This window comes from Protopterus annectens, chromosome 4.part0, assembly GCF_019279795.1.
Source record: "Protopterus annectens isolate FY-2018-M chromosome 4.part0, PAN1.0, whole genome shotgun sequence".
NCBI classification, from domain to species: Eukaryota; Metazoa; Chordata; order Ceratodontiformes; family Protopteridae; genus Protopterus; species Protopterus annectens.
The window spans coordinates 393111869-393131021 of record NC_056733.1 but is presented as its reverse complement, the minus strand read 5'-3'; the positions used below and the strand labels follow the sequence as shown (position 1 = coordinate 393131021).

General features: G+C 38.7%; 1 protein-coding gene across 1 annotated transcript in view; it reads left to right on the top strand.

Annotated features, from left to right (window-relative positions):
• The window catches only part of TMEM132C (transmembrane protein 132C), a 2628872-nt gene that overhangs the window by 1192914 nt on the left and 1416805 nt on the right, over positions 1 to 19153 (top strand). The window contains exon 3 of the mRNA XM_044068345.1: positions 1996 to 2142. Within this exon, the coding sequence (XP_043924280.1) occupies positions 1996 to 2142 (147 nt within the window). The remainder of the gene's footprint in view (positions 1 to 1995; positions 2143 to 19153) is intronic.

Genomic DNA, 19153 nt, shown 5'->3' with positions numbered 1-19153 from the left:
TGTTTCCTTTTGGTACAATGAAGGGCTAGCCACCAGGCAGTGTAAACCTTGGCTCTAAATGATTGTCACTGTTGAAGTGACATCCCAATCCTATGTGGAAAAATGGGAAGAAGGTGTTATGGATGGATGGATGGATGGATGGATGGATGGATGGATATTAGGATACATTTAACATTCTTACAGTTTTTAGTTCATCATGTTTCCTGCATGTCTTAATTCTCACTATTGTACATCCGTGAATAAATGAATGTATAGTAAAAGCCTTTCAGTATGATAACATGGAAAATGGTTGGAGAGGGTGTTTGATAAAAAAGGAGAATATATACATTTTCAATGATGACAGAAAGAAAGAAGAGGGAAGGAATAAATGTGACACTGAGTGAGATGAGAGAGAGAAAGAAGTAGAGGGAAGGAATAAATGTGACACTGAGTGAGAAATTAGAAAGTTCAAGCTGCAGGTCTGAAATAACTTTTTTAAATGAGAGAACAGTACAACAATAGGCTCTGCTACTATTCAAAATAAAGGGGAACTGCTTTACAGTTGAAACTTCAAGAATTATAGCAGCAAGGTAAGTTGGCATTTAGGGGAGTAGCAACTGCTTTTAAGCTTACTGCACCCATGGCTGAAATACATCATTGGGTGGCTTTTTTACCAGCTTAATCTAGATTCACTGCTTTGATATGCAAAAACGTATTTTGAATGTTTTAGGTTATTTGATATAAAAATAAAACTAATACAGCTAGGAAAGGAGCAAATGTTGCATTGTATGGATGTTTGTTTTGTAGTAGGAGTTAGATGCATACCTGTTAAATGTTCAGATTTTTACAGAATGTCCTTATTTTTGCCTCATATTTTTGGTCTGTTTCTTACAAAGGTTGTTGTTTTCTGGAAAATCACTGAGGATCAAAGTAACAAATAATAGATATTCAAGTTTCATACATCATATCTTTCAGAAACGTTGCTATTCTAGCACCTTTCTAAGTTTATAAGAGCAATGTTTAAAATCATTACAGAGTTCAGAGAATTGGCACGAGTTTGACTTTAGACTGTAAATAATAAAAGTGAAACAACTTTTTCCCAGAGTAGGAATGATGCTATGTACATACACAAATAATATATATATTTTATTTCAATTACCTCTATCTTTCTTGACAACCCTAACATACAGTAGCCAACTATTCATTAGGGAAGAATGTAGAATGTTTATATGTTTGCACATAAACTGTGTAGTATAAATTCTTTTTTCCTTGCCACAACTTTGCAGCCGGCTGCCACCAGATCCTCTCCTTGTTCGTTGACCTATTTTAGCCTCCCATAGGCTCACCATGCTGCACATCAATGACCTATAAAGATAGCCATATTGCTATCAGGGAGCGTGCCCTAACCCGTTATATCCTATGTCAGCCTTGTAGGCTTTTCAGTTTCTGTCTTTGAGAGATGCATGTGCAGTTCTGTGCTTGCAAAACCTCCTGACAAACTGGTAACCTCAGGTTGGGTGAGCCAACATTGGCTACTCATGCCCATCCTCCCTATGTTCTTTCCACTGCCCATGCCACTAAATTAATATCGGTCATCTGGAGAATAGTAACAGATTTTCCTTCTGTGCTACAGGGTCATTTGTGTGATACAAATTCTTTTTACTTTAATAACAGTTATTCGTAATTTTTTTCTGTATACTATATTACACTTAGTGTGCAGTCTTTTGAAAATCACTCAATTTCTCACTACCATCTTTCTTTAATGTGTCTAGTTCTCATTTGAACATGGGTCTGGTCCATCAGGGTTAATCCAGTCAATAAAATATAAATAATAAAATATGCTTTAGTGATATTTTCTCTGTTGACAGGAAAAGAGTTCTTCCACTTCTACATTTTGAAGTATATGCCTGAATGTTTTTCTTTGCAGATAAAATTTATACTTGATACTTAATGTATCAGGCTTAGCCTATTTTATGACTATATCAAAAATATTTATCGAGCTGTTTCATCTAACAGAGTCAAGGTGAAGAAAGGTGTTAACATTATCAGAGTGCTGGCAACAAACCTCAACGTGTGGGATGTTAAGCAAGAAATGGGAAATGGGGGAAGGCATTCCTCTGCTACCATTATCTGCCGAAAGATTGCACCAAATCCTCGAAGCAGGTAAGAGACTGTTACTATAAAATTTAAGCTTCATTTTGCATGTTTTTAAATTGCTCTTGTGCTTGGTCAGAGCAAATTCTAGCTGGACTAATTTTCTTAGATGGTTATTACAAAATAACTCAGAAATGTAAGTTTTTGCATTTTTTCATATTTTTTTAGCAGACAAGACCGCAACTGTCTGTTTTCAAAGGGAACACAGGAACATTGCCTGGTTAAATAACTTGTTAGAGTCATGCTGTATATGTAAATGGTGACAGAGTGATCAAACCCAGCACTACAGGATGAAGCTCATTAACAGCGCTTCCACCATCAGTGGTAAGTTCAACCTGGCAAGTATCACAATCCCTAAACTCCACTCCCTGAAAAACTAGACAAAAAACATGTTTTATTGTAAGCCCACCTGAACACCCCCCCCCGATGTGGGTGGCAGCCCTCTTGTACCCCCTAAACTTAGATATACCAACTCCATGATCACACCAAGTCAAAAAAAGGATAAATTTTCCCCCAGAAGGACATCACTGCCGTACAACTCTCTGACTGTGATTTTCTATGGAGGAGCTCCAGTCCTCGATGTGTTTAACCTCGGGCAGATGATGCTTCATCCGTCAGTAGGCTAATGATTAACAGCTCATAGTCTTAATTTGTTATGATAAACTACCAAACCAAGTATTAAGTAAAGTATCAGCTGTCTAATTTAACCCTGTACATTACTCTGGATTCCATACGTAATATAAACCTGCATCCCATTAACTGACTTGATTGATAATACTGCATTTTAATCCTCATCTTCATTTGCTGCAGATGAGATATGTCTACTATAAGGTTGTTCTGTAAAAAGCAAACAGTTTCAAAATTATTTCACAGTGATGCTTTGTAAAATATCTGAAAACATGCCAACTAACTGAAACGGAAAATAAATAAGGTATATAGTGAATTAAGCACATAGCTAATCGACTGAAGGATCTAATATTTTGCCTTTTACATGTGATGAAAAAAGTGTGCCATATGACAAGTGGGTCTGAATTTGCCTCCACAGGCCTGGATAATTGCCACCATCTCAAATAACTTGCTGAGAGAGATGAAAAGCATGGATCTTTAAACACTCCACATGCTGCAGATCATGTCTGATTGAGAGCTCCCATCTTATGGCATGCATTGTATTTTCTACATGGCAGAATGTATTGTCAAATCAGGGCAGTAATCATCAGTATTACTGTCATTGCAGTCCAAGACTAGTGTTTCAATTTACCTTTTCCCATTTTCTGTTATATGTTATATGTGCTCTGCAAGCCTGTTGTTCAAACAGTATGAGTGACATATATCACCATATTGATTAGATACCTAAATATTGATGGACACAATTCCACACAGGAAACAGCAGCATACTATTTATCTGATATATTTGTGTATTTGGCTTTAGACCCCCACAGTGAAGATTTTAGCGTCTGATTTCCCATAGAGAATGACTGCTCTGGCCGTGATGAGGTATGCCACATAACCGTCCACAAAGTTTTCTCATTTTTTTCTCATACAGATAACATGGTCAATTCATTTCAAGGTGGTAAAGTGGTAGTACTGTACAACAACATTATTTATTTATGTATGTATTTATTTGTTTATTTGGATTTTGTTTGCTTGCATAATTTTGCTAACCAGGTAAGGAAACTGGTCAAAGACCCTTTTCATATGCAACCAGGGCCATATGGTAATACAAGAAAACAACCCTATTGAAGTATAGCAGACAAATGAACTGTACATACACGTATAATTCATTAGGTCACATAGCAATGATAGGCATATTAATTGAAATGCAGCATTTGATTAAGCATGGACACAAGTCGGAGTTCAAGCTACACACAGGTAGAAGTGCATGAGATATACACTGCTGTAACAGTTATTAGGACTCTAACAGCACTAGTGATACAGATTCACTTAAGAATTTTGTTCCATAAGACAACATTAAACTACATTTAAGATGCAACCCATGAGAAGCCAAACTTTATATGGTTTAATGAACATACAGATATAATTATTAACCTTCATCCCTAAAGCATTTCCATTCAGTTTCATTTAATAGAAAGTCTTTTAAGTGTTTTCTTGAAAATATTGGGCCAGATTCAATAAAGCCTAGAGTGTGTACACTAAATGTACAAGATATGTACAAAAGAACATCCCTATCACATTTTTTGTGTTTTCTGATCATTCAGAAAGATTACACAAAGTGTGCATGCAGTCTACACTTTGTGGTAACCTTTATGAATTCCTGTAACTATTTAGAGCTGCAAGAAAATCAGTAGGAAAACTAAAATTAGGAGGAAGAAGGTGTGAGTTATACCCGTGTTGTCTGTTCACTCAGAATGGTGTACACTTGATGTACACATAGTGTAGGTGTTATTGAATACCGGGGGAGCAACCTGATATCCTGTGATAATTTATTATAGCATACTGAAACAAATTTTTGTAAAAGCTTTGTCTGGAGTAGTTTATAATGTAGTTAGGCAAGTAGTAATGCACCTGAATTATGTAAATTGTGCTCCCAATTAAAATAATTTCAAAGGAGGGTGATAGTTTGAGTTCAGCAACTTGTCTGGATGGGTTTTGAGAACTAACTCTTCTCCAGCAGTGACAGGTAGCCACCTCTTTCTAATTTTAATACAGAGATGCTCTTTATTGTTTGAAAGATATATGAATCTAAGAATTTTATCTTAGTAGTCTGCAGCAAAGAAGAGCTGCTAGGTGATTTAAGAGCAATGGTTAATGCATATCTCAGCAATTACTCCTCTGACCTCCCTAGTAAATAGATTGTAAGTAGAATGATCCATTTTGAGATCTGCAAGTACCTTATTAACCTGAATGCCCTCATGTGTAGTAAACAATAGGCAGGGATCAAGGAGGACTCTAAAATATCTTTGGAAAGAGGTGAAAAGAAGTAAATTATGTGAAGGATCAGTAACAGTAAGAGAATGGAAATATGATGGTGGTCTTCCTGGTGTTTGCTGTCAGGTTATTGTATATTTTTGTCAAGTAAGTGCAAAATTAGACTGTAGACTACTGCATATTTTATGACAGGATCTATCTGCTTTGGTGTGACTACTTATTTATTTATTTATATCTGTTTTTTTGTGGTACAGCACTGATCTCCATGGACGTTTTTCAAACTTAGCCTGGGAGCGATGTCTGGTTAAGTGACTTGCTCATATTCACACAGTTAGGCAATAGAAACTGAGGGAATCAAACCTTGCACCACTAGTCCACAGGAAAGAGCTCTTTAACAACTCCTTAATCCTATAAGCCACCAGCCAGAGTACAATATCATCAGAGTAAAGTATGCAGTTCAGGTTGTCAAGATCCCATGGGAGGTCATTTATTAAACATAAAAAAAACAGAAGGGTTACAAGAGCTGAGCCCCGAGAGGCCCTGCATGAGGTATGACCAGAAACTGGTTCTTGACCAGCAGCATATGTGCAAAACCATCTGGTGGTTCAAGTAATCTTTGTACCAGTGTAAAACCTGTGGGGAACAACTACACTCCTTTAGTTCATATAAGAGCTGTTTCGTATGTTTGATTGAGATCTAAAAATATTGCTGCAGTAAGCAGTCCATTAGTCATAGTAGAGTAGATATTTTCAATGAGGGTATACTAGGCAGTGATAGTAATATAATTGGGGTGAAACCCATGTTGTTTGTGTGTCAGGATATCATATTTTGAACACATTCCAGTGTTTGCTCATAGATTATTTTTTAGTGTTTTGGCTAGGGGTGTTAGAATTGTAATAAGCTGAAAATCTGACATTTGTGCTTCTCCCAGTGGTTTTGCCAAAATGAATAAGTGTACATTTAGAGCTCTGGAATGCTATGTTAGTTGTATTAGAGAGCTTGAAAATGAAAGTAATGAGCTTACATGGTAAATTGGCGCATCATCTCAGAATTTTTGGATGAATGGTATGGAAGCAGTGTTTCTTTATAAGCAGATGCAGTATTTTGTTCTCACAAGCTTCTGGCAATCTAGTTGCCTAAAACAAATGAAGGCTATCAACAGAAATCTCATAAGATAGAGACAGGTTCCAGTATGCTTTCCTTTATACTTCCTCACAAGCAAAGATTATTTCAAATGCAATACCTTCCCCTTACCTTTCCTCACAGACAAGATGTCATTGAAGTGGCCTTCTACCTAAGAGGTATCATCTTTTTCTACTCACAGGAATGTCTCCTTGATTGCCTTTCATTTAGCATGTGTTACTCCTTCTACAGCCTCTCCCAATGTGACCCCCTCCAAACCTGAAGTTCATTAATCTGTTCACCAACAGGGCACTGTACCTTAAGTAAGCCTGTTTGCAGTTCTTCCTTGTTAATTCCTTTATGTACCTGTCTGTCATTGAGCTAGTGCATTAAAAGAGACTAGCCACCATCCTTCTCTTTCATTCTATGCATATATATTTATATGTATTTACATATATATATATTTTTTTCTTTTTTATGGTGCCTACCATTGCTACCAGTATGTGATGTCCACCAGTATGTGATGTCCCCGTGCTGGGCCAGTAATCAAGGAGCCTGAATCCTCACCACTGACACTAGAGAGGGACATGCACTTGGAATACCAATGGATGCACTCAGTATTATCAGATACAAACTGGAATGCATCAATCACAATTTCCCTAAAGAGTACACATAGAACACACTCAGCTTGGGGTCTGGATGTCTCTATATCTGTCTCCCTCCAGGGTCCCCAATAAGACACTGGTACAGCTGTAGGGTTAGGTCCTCAGTCGAATGTCCAACCCAAATCCTCCAGCATCCTCTCTGTGAACCCAGTGCTTTATATCCCTGCCCCAAGTAGCTGACACACACTCCTTAAGATTTATTTTTCATGCACACACACACACACACACACACACACACACACACACACACACACACACACACACACACCTAGGAACGACTGGTACAGACTACCCACTCTATCATCTTTTTCCCAGACTATAAGGTAGATTCACTGCCATCAGTCAGTTACTATAAGGCTCATACAAAGGGGTATCCAATTATACTGTGCAATATTAACAGCAATGCTAGTAGTTGACCATGACAGCTAGGACTTCTGGAGTGGCCAAACAGGGTCACCAAATAAATATAAGAACTCTCATAAGTTAAGTATTTTTTACAAGGACTAACCACAATAAAAGTTTAAATATATTTAATAATAAGTAATAAAAGAGCATGAAAATACTGAATATATATTCACAGGAAACCACAGAGTTCAGATCACAGGAAATATTAAAAAGAACATTAATGGACAGATTCAAACAAATAAATAAAAACAATGTCTAAACTAAGCTTCACTATATTCCTAATTAATCTAAAATATTTATCATTCCCTAGTTAAGTTTCTTACTACTGCAAAGCAAGATGCTGTGGGTGAGGTTCTTTCTAGTCAGGTCCCCCAAAACAGAATACACAGTACTTTGAGATTTCTCTTTGTAATATCTAAAATATAATTTCCAAGAGGACTGGCAAAATGACCTCATCTGGTCACCTGACTCTAACTTCCCATTTGAAGCTGAGACAGGAATTTAGCATAGATGGCTACAATGCACATCTAAATATTTATGGCAGTGCCCGCGGCTTCCCCTCTTTTTACTGAACTAATGAACAAAGGCTTTTCCTGAGACCTAGTGTCTCCAGTCCTATTAAGCACTGTGGAGTACTGTTTTGATGGTTTAACAGCTCATTTGCATTTCCGTTATTTTTCTTAAAGCAGGCTAGCTGGTCAGCCATTGCTGTCTCAATATCCTCTATTAAAACATATTCATTTAATTTAGCTACAATAATACACATACATTTGTTTTCTTCGTCTTCATTTTTTTTCTGTTTTACAATCCATCCTTAAATGCCCAGTTTTTTTTCACATTTATAACATTTTCAGTTCCCATACTTTTGCATCATGATGCATCCCCCACCCCACACAAAAATATGTTTTGGGCTGCTCCTAGTATTTTACTACATTCCTCCACCTTGATGGGATTGCTGTACCCTCAAATCAAGCTCCATTCGAGTAACCCGCACACATGACCTCAACCTGGTCTGTAACATCAATAGGACTTGTTGGCGGGACAGATTTGTGTCCCAGAGACTCCCCTATCGGTGGAATGGACTCCCTCTCCACATCAAACAGAGTTCCTCATTACCCCTTTTTAAGAGCAACCTGGATAACTAGATGGGAAATAGAACATACATCCCTGAGATTCCACCCATGTCCCTGCTGGACAGGGGCATTGGGTGCTGATTTGTCTACACATGGACTAAACTCTTGGCTAGGCTTATAAAGGCCTCAAGGCCAGTAGCCTAGTAATTTCCTATGATCCTTATTCCCTTCTACATTTATAACACTAGGAATATATACAACTTTTTCTTTTTCCATTTTCAACACAATGTTACAGTCCCATTCCACAGACAATAAACCCCTGTTGTCATAAACTTTTGTAATGGCCATAATTTCTTTAAATATTTCACTTAAATGTGTGTTTAAAGTCTCTTTTTCTACTTCTGTTCAAAATTGAGCACATATTTTCTATTTTTCTTTCTATTAAATTCTTTGACCACATATAAATTTCTTGGGTTGTAGTTCATTTTCTTTTCATATTCTCACAGAAAACTTTCCACAACAGACTCAATCTCAAGACTCAGTCTCAAATATCATGTCTCAAAGTGTTTTCTGTTAATAAGAATGAACACTCTTACCTCTTGAACCTTTACACCTTGTGATATCATCAGTGTCCCCAAACCTTGTATATTGTCTAATTCTTTCTCTTCTTTATTTTTAATTTTCAGTAAACTTCCACTTAGTGTTTATATCACATTTTTCTGTTCTTCTCTCTTTGCATTACCTCCACTCTTTTTTACTGTTTCTGCTAATGATTTTCTCTTTTTAATTACTTCCTGCAAAATTGAATCATCTACTTCACTTTGTCCATAATTTCTCCCAAGAAAATTTCCTTTCCACTTTCAGGATCTCTCTGTACCATCAGCTCACTGAATATATCATCCCACAGTCCTACCACTTGGAGGGTTGTAATTATACATCCTTCTTTCTGTGACCCATGTGTTACAGACTCAGCAAACAGATTTTGTTAAAAATATCCTCCATGTCCTGCAGTGAATCCTCAACAGAAACAACAGAACTGGCATTCACCTCTGTGTTTGTCACCATCTTCTTTGTCTCGAGCGCTCTTCTCTCAGCTGCTACTGTGCTAGCAATGGAGCAAGTGCTCTACAAGGGGTAGGGGAGGTTCTCTTATGCCATGCCCAAATTTCCCCTAGTAGTATAAATATCACCTTTAGTCTGCCTTGAAAAGAGGCCACCGGACTAGCGGAACTATCCAGGTCAACTAACAATAAAAAAAGTTATCTCTCTATACATACTCAAGGAAGTGATTGAACTCACTTCATCTTGAGTCATGGAGATATCAAATGAAGTTAAATCCAATGTATATGAGCAAAGTAAGTATGGTTTGGGGATCTTTATATCAAAATGTTCGGATAAATGCCATAATTGATGCCAGTTATGGATATCTTAGTTGTCCATGTCTCAGAAATTCGTGGGATGCCAGTGCACGTGTAGTCAAAGGATGCATGGAATATGTGCCTAGCTCATCTTATTTTTCTTGTTTAAGTCTATATATTTACAGCATGAAACATTGTTAGAAACTGAAATTTAAGAAGCTGTATTTTGGCAAATTCTCTACTGGTTTAGCATCCATGTCCCTCATGGATAGGGGCAACAAGTAAATATCCCAACATTTCCTTGTTTTGTCTTTTTCTGGCTTACTTGCACACAAACATAATAGCCAACAACCTATCAGTGGATTGTAAAGCTGGACTTCTTAAAATCCTCACAGATCAGTGGCCTAGTAAGTACCTATGAATCTGTGAACCTAAGAAGGTTTATCAAAGACAAACTGATCTTTGTAGGTCATGAGGTGGGAGGTCGACATAATGGTTAAGATGTTTACCTTACATACATAAGGTGCAATATTTGGTTTGCACATGGGGTAATTGCCTAGGCTTAAAATGACCCACAAGGGCCGTTAGCCTAGTATTACTCTATGAACCTGTGATCTGACAGATAATCAGATGATATAAACCATATGGTGATAAGCCAGGAAACCTTTAGAAATTGTGATATTACTGTGCAAGTGTCATGTGAAAGTGTACTTTTGGCAACAAAGATGGTTACAAAAAATCAGTGTCTTATGATTAGAAGCTGATGCTGTACATGTAATACCCCTGACAGCAAGTCCAGATTGCCTTCCTAGCACAGTACCATTCCGGTTCCTAGAAGCTGAAATCTACTGAAGTACTTTCTTCATAGACTTAAAATTTTCCACGAACATTCTGACACCATGTCTCAGGAACAAACAGAACTTGCTAACAGGCAATGTTCAGCTTGATCCCCTCCTCTGTACAGTTATCATGCCAGTCTTCACAATTACCATATATTGTCTCAGGTGAATCCTTCTCCAATGAATATCTTTTTATATGTGTATCTTAGCATACCTCAAACTGTTGTTCTCGGCTGTGATAGCTGATGCTATGCTTTGTGTTTCTAAAGATTTCCATTGCTTCTGTACTTATGCAACCTGAAACATGTGGTCCACCTTTAGCTTCTCTGTGTGGCCTCCATTTTTGTTGAGTATTTGTATTTGAAGGAAATGCCATTCCTGTGTACCACCGCACATTCTCTTTCTTACCTGTCACAGACACTGAAAATGAGGTTCATTTGTGAATGTTCCAGAACAAGTAGTGCCAAATGTAGGATTGCCAGTATAAAAAGAGTATTGTCAGTCACAGGTAGTAGTGGGGTGAACAGAATGAGAAAAACATGGGTTTCTAAATACACATTTGGTGTTCTCCAAGGCTCATCTCATAATAGCTCTCTGTATGTTAGGCCTCTGATGGTCTGGCATTATTTTAGTTCCATAACCTTGTTATAACTTGTGATACAAAGTCAAATACAAAGTGTGATATTGAAATATGCAAGGTATGTTTACAAGTATAGGAGAAAATCTGAGGCAGAATTCTATAGCAAACAGAAGCAGATTAGTTTTCATTTTTACAGCTGTTAGAGAAAAATACACAGCAGCAGTTTTACAAAATAATGTAAAATGCTGTATAGTCATTAGTAAAGACAGGAAAATACTTCAGATTTTGTTGTGGTATTTTATGTAATTTCTTAAGCAAATTTTGAAATAAATAAATGTTTCTCCATATGCCATAACGTTCTGTAGTTTGTGTAACAATGTAGCAATGCAGCAATTGCCTCATGTACACAGACAATCCTCTCCTTCTACCATCCAACACCACAACCTGTGAGAGATGCATTTATCTAGCCAAACTGGAGGTAAAGCTCTCTCCAGCCAAGACTGAACTTGGCAGTCAAGAGGAGAAGGTAAACAGTTGCACCACACCACACCACACTCATCACATAGTCCCACTAAACCTACACCACCAAAATCCACACATAGAAACACAAAAACATTCGCAGAGGCTCTCAATAATAATTTGCTCAAGCAACAGAGACCTCCAAAGCAGAAACGCAAGCAACCTCCACCCCCCAGCACAACCCAAATGACACATAGCCCACAGACTCAGTGTGCCAATAAACCACAGCCCATAAGGCAAACTAACGTACCCAACACACTAGTCATAGGTGACTCTGTAGTCAGGCACACTGTTGTCCCACTCAACAGGCTAAACAAGATGAAGGTTACTGTCATCTGCCTGTCGGGTGCCAAGATCCACCACATAACCCATGCACTCAGGTCACTCCACAAGTACAAATATGACTCTGTCATTGTCCATGTTGGTGTGAACGACCTGAGACGTACCTCTCTGGACTACATGAAAAGAGACATGGAAGAGCTCTCCGATCTTGTAGCCCAGGCAGGTGTGACCCTAGCCCTGAGTAGCATCCTGCCATTGCCCAGAATGATACCGCAGTACAAGGACAAAATGATTTACCTCAACAATTGGCTAAGCTTCTGGTGTCATTCTAAGGGGATCCAGTATCTGTCTGCCTGAGACAACATGGTCGACAGACCACAATGCTTTGCCAGAGATGGCCTGCACCTGTCACCCCTGGGATTCCAGATACTAGCTAAGGCTCTTGCCGCCCCTATAGTGCCTTTTTTAGGCAAGGTTCAAATGACAAATTCACCATTGTAACTGGAACAGGCAAGCAAAAATTGAGGGTAATGCTACTCAATGCTAGAAGTCTAAATCTCAAAATGCACTCACTCGAGGCACTCCTTAAAATGGAGAATATCAATATCTGTACAGTGACTGAGACCTGGTTCAAGGATCTAGAGAGCACCCCTGCATTACCAGGCTATAACTCATACCACACTTTTTGGCCATCTAACCTGAACCAGAACACCAAAGGTGGAGGTGTGTCCATATTCATTAAGGATAGCCACATCTCCAGGCTAGCTGCGCAGTATAATGCATCCAAGGTTATCCAAGTGCAACTAACTCTGGACAAAACTGCAATCCAAATTGTAGCTTGCTACAGATCCCCACCATGCCCAAGGATTCCTACTCCTCTTTTTTTGATATACTGGAAAATATTAGGGTTCAAACAAACACCCTAATAATCGTCGATTTCAACTACCCCACCAATAAATGGGAAAACTGTTCATGTACCAACTCATTCGCTCAACGCTTTCGGGAATTCATAAATTCCATTGCCCTGGATCAACTTATCCACACCCCCACCAGGGGCAACAACATCCTAGACCTAGTCATTACCAGCATGAGTGACTGGTGTTCCACACCTGTAGTCAACTCCCCGTTGGTCAGATCCGACCATAAGCTAATCACCCTAGATGTCCACATCCCGCCTCCACCCACCATTAAGGAAACCATGGTAAAAAATTTCTCCAAAGCCAACTTCATGCTTCTTAAGACAGAAGTGGCGAACATCATGACACCTATTCAGATGGACAATACAGTTACGACTGCTGAATCCTACACAAATGCACTGTATAAGCACTTACACGAGTGCATGGATCGTGCTATCCCAAACAGAACCAAGACACTATCCTCCAAAAAAAGGAAGCCAATCTGGTGGTCCCCTGCCATAAACAAACTCTACAACAGAAGGAAGAAACTGTTGCAAAAGAGAGTAAAATCCCATGAGTGGAAGTGCTCCCTGGTCAGCCACAGTAAGAAGCTGAGATCCCTTATAAGATCCTCCAAAACTAGGTACAGAAACAAAATCACCACTGATTCTAATGGCAACCACAAAGCATTCTATAGCTATGTCAAGAATCTCAATGGCAACACCCAGATCTGCTCTGAGTTACAGCATAGAACCAACTGATAGTGCCAATATCCTTGCAGGTAGGTTTAGTGCTAACTTTACCCCACTCTCACCCCCTAAAGGGCCCACATCTATACAGGAAGAATGCAGAGTCCCTGTAATCACATCTATGCAGGTAAAAGCTGCAATCTCTAAAACCAAAAACACAGCATCCATGGGACCAGACAACATCCCAGGCTGCGTTTTACACAAACTTCAGAACAAACTGGCTCCCCACCTAAGCACCATGTTTATAGTCTCACATCAGGCTTTGTGCCCACTGAATGGCACAGAGCAACAGTTATCTCACTCCACAAAGGGGGAGTCACCACTGATCTTGGGAACTATCGCGGTATTAGCCTGACGAACCTGGTCTGCAAGGCCATGGAACGTATCATCATGCAACTCATAAACAAAGACATTGGTAACCTCCAAACTCTGGACCTCACCCAGTTCTGGTTTGTGAAAGGCAGATCATGCCTTCCGAACCTGATAGACTTCTTTGAGGCAGTCACCAAACCCGTAGATGAGGGTAAGGTGGTTCACACAACCTATTTTGACCTCGCCAAGGCTTTCGACACCATCCCCCATTATGGAATTATAGCTAAACTCACTAAACTAGGTATAAATCCATACATCACAAGATAGGTTGCCAACTGGCTCACTGACAGAACCCACATTGTAAAAGTTGCAGACTCCAAATCTGACTTCAAACCAGTGACAAGTGGAGTATCACAGGGTTCAGTCCTGGGATCTCTCCTGTTTGGTATCTACTTCTCTGAAGTACAGGCTAACAAAGAAGGCCTCTGGCTAATGAAGTTTGCAGATGACTGCAAACTAGGAGCCATAGTCGAGTCCCCAAATGATGTGGACATCCTACAGAAAGGTCTCACTGAGACAGATGCCTGGTGTCAGAGGCATGGCTTTAAGCTCAATGCCAAAAAGTGCATTGCCATCCCCTTTGGTAAAAACTCTGTACCCATGAACTACCACATAAACGGCAGTCTACTTAATGCCGAATGTGTGATAAGAGACCTTGGGCCCCAGGTGGACAATAGTCTCTCCCTTGATAATCACATTGCCACAGTAGTCAGGAAGTCTTTCTATGTGGCACACCTCATCACAAAAGGGTTCTCATCCAGGAAAAAGAGGTCATTGTTCCCCCTCTACATGGCACTCATTAGACCCATTATAGAGTACAACGCCCCTTTTGGAATGTACCTCACAAGACATCTGCAGCTGGAAAGGCCACAGAAATATCTCACAATGAGGATTACTGGCCTCAAACAGATGCCCTATACTGACCATCTCAAAAAACTCCAGCTTTACTCTGTAGCATATCGCCTACTCCGAGGAGATCTCTGCCTAACATATAAGGCTATGTTAAACCCAGAGCTGTTGGACATGCTACACCTAGAGAAATCCCAATCCCTCCGAGTTACATGTTCTAAGGACCTAAACCTTGTCACCACAATAAACAGGACATACTGGAGGGATAGACTCCTGTCCCAGAGACTTCCTATACTCTGGAACAAGCTACCCATCTATGTCAAGCAAAGTTCCTCATTAGCACTCTTCAAGAAAAATTTTGATGAGTGGATGGGAAATAGGAAATACACCCCAGGGATCATTTCTGTGGCTCTGCTCGACAGGGGCACAGGAATTTAATTTTCTTGGGTGGTGTAAGCCAGGGAACCTTGTTGGCTAGGCTTACTTAGGCCCTTGGGCCGATAGCCTAGTACCTACCTATGAACCTATGAACAGAGCTTCCTATGTGTACAATTAAGGGTCAGTGTGTGGTTTATATTTGTGTCATGTGCATTAAAATAATGTAAAATATAGCTGAAATGGCACATCATACTTTCTAAATGGCTACCATTTGTTTGGAGGTGAAAACCAAATACTGATTATTTGACCATATATTTATAAGACTTTTTTTGTAAAAATGCCAGTTAGCATTGTGTGATCAGTAAAATGACTTCTTTACTTGGTGTCTGATTAAATAAAGTGTGTAATATTGCATACACATTTGTAAGACAGAATCCTTTAGAAATCATGACACTGGTTTGTTATATAGTTATTAATATAGATAGATATGTGTGTGACGTCTTCATATTTGTATGCATACTTTTATTTTTTCACAAAAATATGTATGAATCATTCGCTATATATCTCCTTTCTCTTTCTGTCTGTGTGTGTGTGTGTATATATATATATATATATATATATATATATATATATATATATATATATATATAAAATTACACACGCGTGTGCGCGTGCACACACACACACACACACACACACACACACACACACACACACACACACACACACACACACACACACACACACACATACACGCGCGCATCCTGTTCAGTATGCAGGACTTGATGAGAGAATTCAGCAGCAGTCACAGAGGCAGATGGTCTCATTTGCTTTAAGGGAGACAGCTGAGCATTGTAAGATTATTGTGATGGAAGTGCTTTTTTTCCTTTTTCATCAGCAGTCATGTCATTTAAATGCCAGCATGTTGCATTAGCAAATACTTTTTTCATACTCTTCATAAGACAAGTCTTGAATATAAAAAAGTATGCTCAAGGGACCTACTGACAGCATTATATTTTGGAATCTTTTCCAGTAAATTAATTTGCTATAAAAATCATTTAGTAGCCACGTTTTACTTACTGTCTAACGTAGCTTATCTCTCTTCTTTTTTGCTATATTATCTGCAGTAAACCTGATTTTATCAAATTTAATTATAAATGAGTTCAGTTTTTTTTTTGTTTGTTTAATTTTACTGCTATTGTTAAATGAGTATATATGTGTATAACATGTCAAACCTATGTTACATAAAATAGATCTGCGGTAGTTCCTTTGTTTTGAGACTTTCTGGCTGTTATCGTAAGTATGCATGTCAAAAAAAATACATGCCCTATTCAGAATCCACATTTCATTGCAGGAATGAGGTGTAGCTCCAACAGATAAATAGTGACCATCAACAGTTGGGGTTAGGAGTACCTGATAATGAAAATAAGGCAAATAACTCTTTCTCCATGAGAGACAGAAGCCTAGTAGTTATCTTATACTACCAATTATTAATTTGTTACTAGAATGTCATGAGCAAGCTGGAACAGTGCTTGACCAATAAGTACTTACAAACATAAATGTAAACTCAGCAAGATGCCTACAGAAGAAAGCATACATTGATTTTTAACGTACTGCTACATTGAATCTTGGTTATATGAATTTAGTGTATGAATCACAGTAATAAAATTCAGCTGTGGGGGGAAAAATACACACACACACGCACATATATAAATAAATAAATAAATATATATATATATATATATATATATATAAAATGTGTGTGTGTATGTGTGTGTGTGTGTGGGTGTGGGTGTTACTTGCTTCATTTCATTTCTTTAAGCAATATTAAGCTGATAGAGCTTTTTATATAGAGATATTGCTCTGCACCCTTCCGTTGTGGAGCTGTGTCTCCAAACCCTCACTTTTATTATTTTAACTCTAGAGTCAACATTGCTTTAAGGCACTAGTAAAGTTGGTTCTCTGAATTATGTTCCTTTTGCTGAATTTGTACATGTTTGTTGTATAGCATGAAAGTATGCACATTTGTACAATAATTCATCAGAAAGTAATTCAGTCAGAAAGAATGTTGCAAAAAATAAAAAAGTGCAGTTCACAAAAACATGTTTCAAATGGCTGAATGACACCCCATCAGATTTCTGGTCCATTGACTTTGCTTTAGTGTTGCAGTTAGTTCTTGTGTAGCAGTACACTTTCTACCCCTGTCTTATCCATTTTTCTTTGTGACTCAGGCATGTTTGAACCATTCTATGGACCTAAGCTTATTGGTAGATCATTCAGGGACCCATTACATGCTCTCTGAAGTAGTTTTGGGTTGTATGCCTTCCAGATGGCCTCAGTCTTCCCTATCATCCTCTTGTTCATTCTGCTAAGTGCAGCAGAACGGATACATTCACTTACAATCATATAGCTCATGGGATGCCCATTGGATACAATGCTTAAAACGAGAATAAGAGAGAAACATGTAAAACCAACTAAAGTGATATAACTACACTGCCATGATGCATACAGCCTAATAGCTATGCACATATGCATGCATGTACAAACACACACACACACACACACACACACACACACACACACACACACACACGTATCCATTAGAGTTAAATACCAGAAGAACATAGGGAAATCCCACTGCAGTGTCAATATTTATAGGATGCATAAAATGCTTCTGGCATTTAGAAGCTTTTAGATGCAACAGAAAGAAATTAAATGATAAACAAATATGTATTACCTCAAGCTGTGGAAATTTTGTTTTAAATGCATGCAATTTTCTTAAACTTTCTATCTTCATGACCCATTTAACAAACTGTTAATGTTTCTATAGTAGCCCACTGTGTTAGCAGAATTATGGGATATCACAAGATGTTCACTTTTATTTGGCATAAAAGCATTTTGTCTTTATTTTAAAACTGTTTTCTGTCCAACAGAGTGGATGCTCTTGAGAGTTGAATAGATACAAAATACTTAAGTTGGTATTTCATTTTAGTTACATATGTAGCACAATCAGGTCTTATATTATTTTGCTTCTGGATTTGTAAATGTTACTAATGTGACAACACAGACTAGCAGAACTAGTTATACTTCAAACTGTAAGGCCAATAGCAACATTCATTCAGACTATATTTAATCTGTTATGCTTTTTTATTTCCATGTTACTTCCTTTATTTTTCAAACTTGAATTGCCTATTGGGCCTTCAGAGTTACACTAATCAGGAACTGAATGGAAAGTAAGGAATTAGCTGTTTACACACAGAAACGTGGCACCTAAATTGGTTGGGGAGGAGGTGGCAGAAGAAATGAGAGCATTATAGCAGCTAAAGGTTTTACTGCTTGAGATATTGTTCTGTGGGGCAAGATTGTAAGATGCTTGGCTGGCTACATCCAGGTACAGTCAGAATTTTCATCCCCTCTGTGGGTCATTTAGTAAACAGCAGTTGTAGGGGCCATGTAGAGCACGTGAAACAGAAAATATTGCAAAAACAAGACACCTAGAATGAATTTATTAATGTAATATATTGTATTTTGGTTAAGGGCGGCCACAGTGGTGCAGTGGTTAGCATTGCCACCTCACAGCAAGTGGTTCTCTGGTTCGATCCTCGGCTGGGGTGCCTTCTGTACGGAGTCTGCATGTCCTCCCTGTGGTCACGTGGGTTTCCTCCGGGTGCTCTGGTTTCCTCCCACATCCCAAAGACCTGCTGCAGGTGTATTGGACACTCTAAATTGGCCCTAGGTGCGAGTGTTTGCATGTGTGTGCCTTCTGTGGAAGGTTGGGTGCCAGGCTGGCAACTCGACACTGTAAAACTCCATTGCCAGTCATGAGTGGACAAGGTGATCTGCTATGGTGACCCCTAACTGGGAAAAAGCCGAAAGAAGAAGAAGACTGTATTTTTGGTTAAATGGCAATGTAACCTCTGAGATTGTTACAGTTAGTCGGTATGTGAATGAAGGGAGGTTAGCATAATGGTTAAAATATTTTTCTTGCAAGCACAAGATGCAGAGTTTAATTCTCACATGGGTTAATTAGCTAGGCTTAAAATGGCC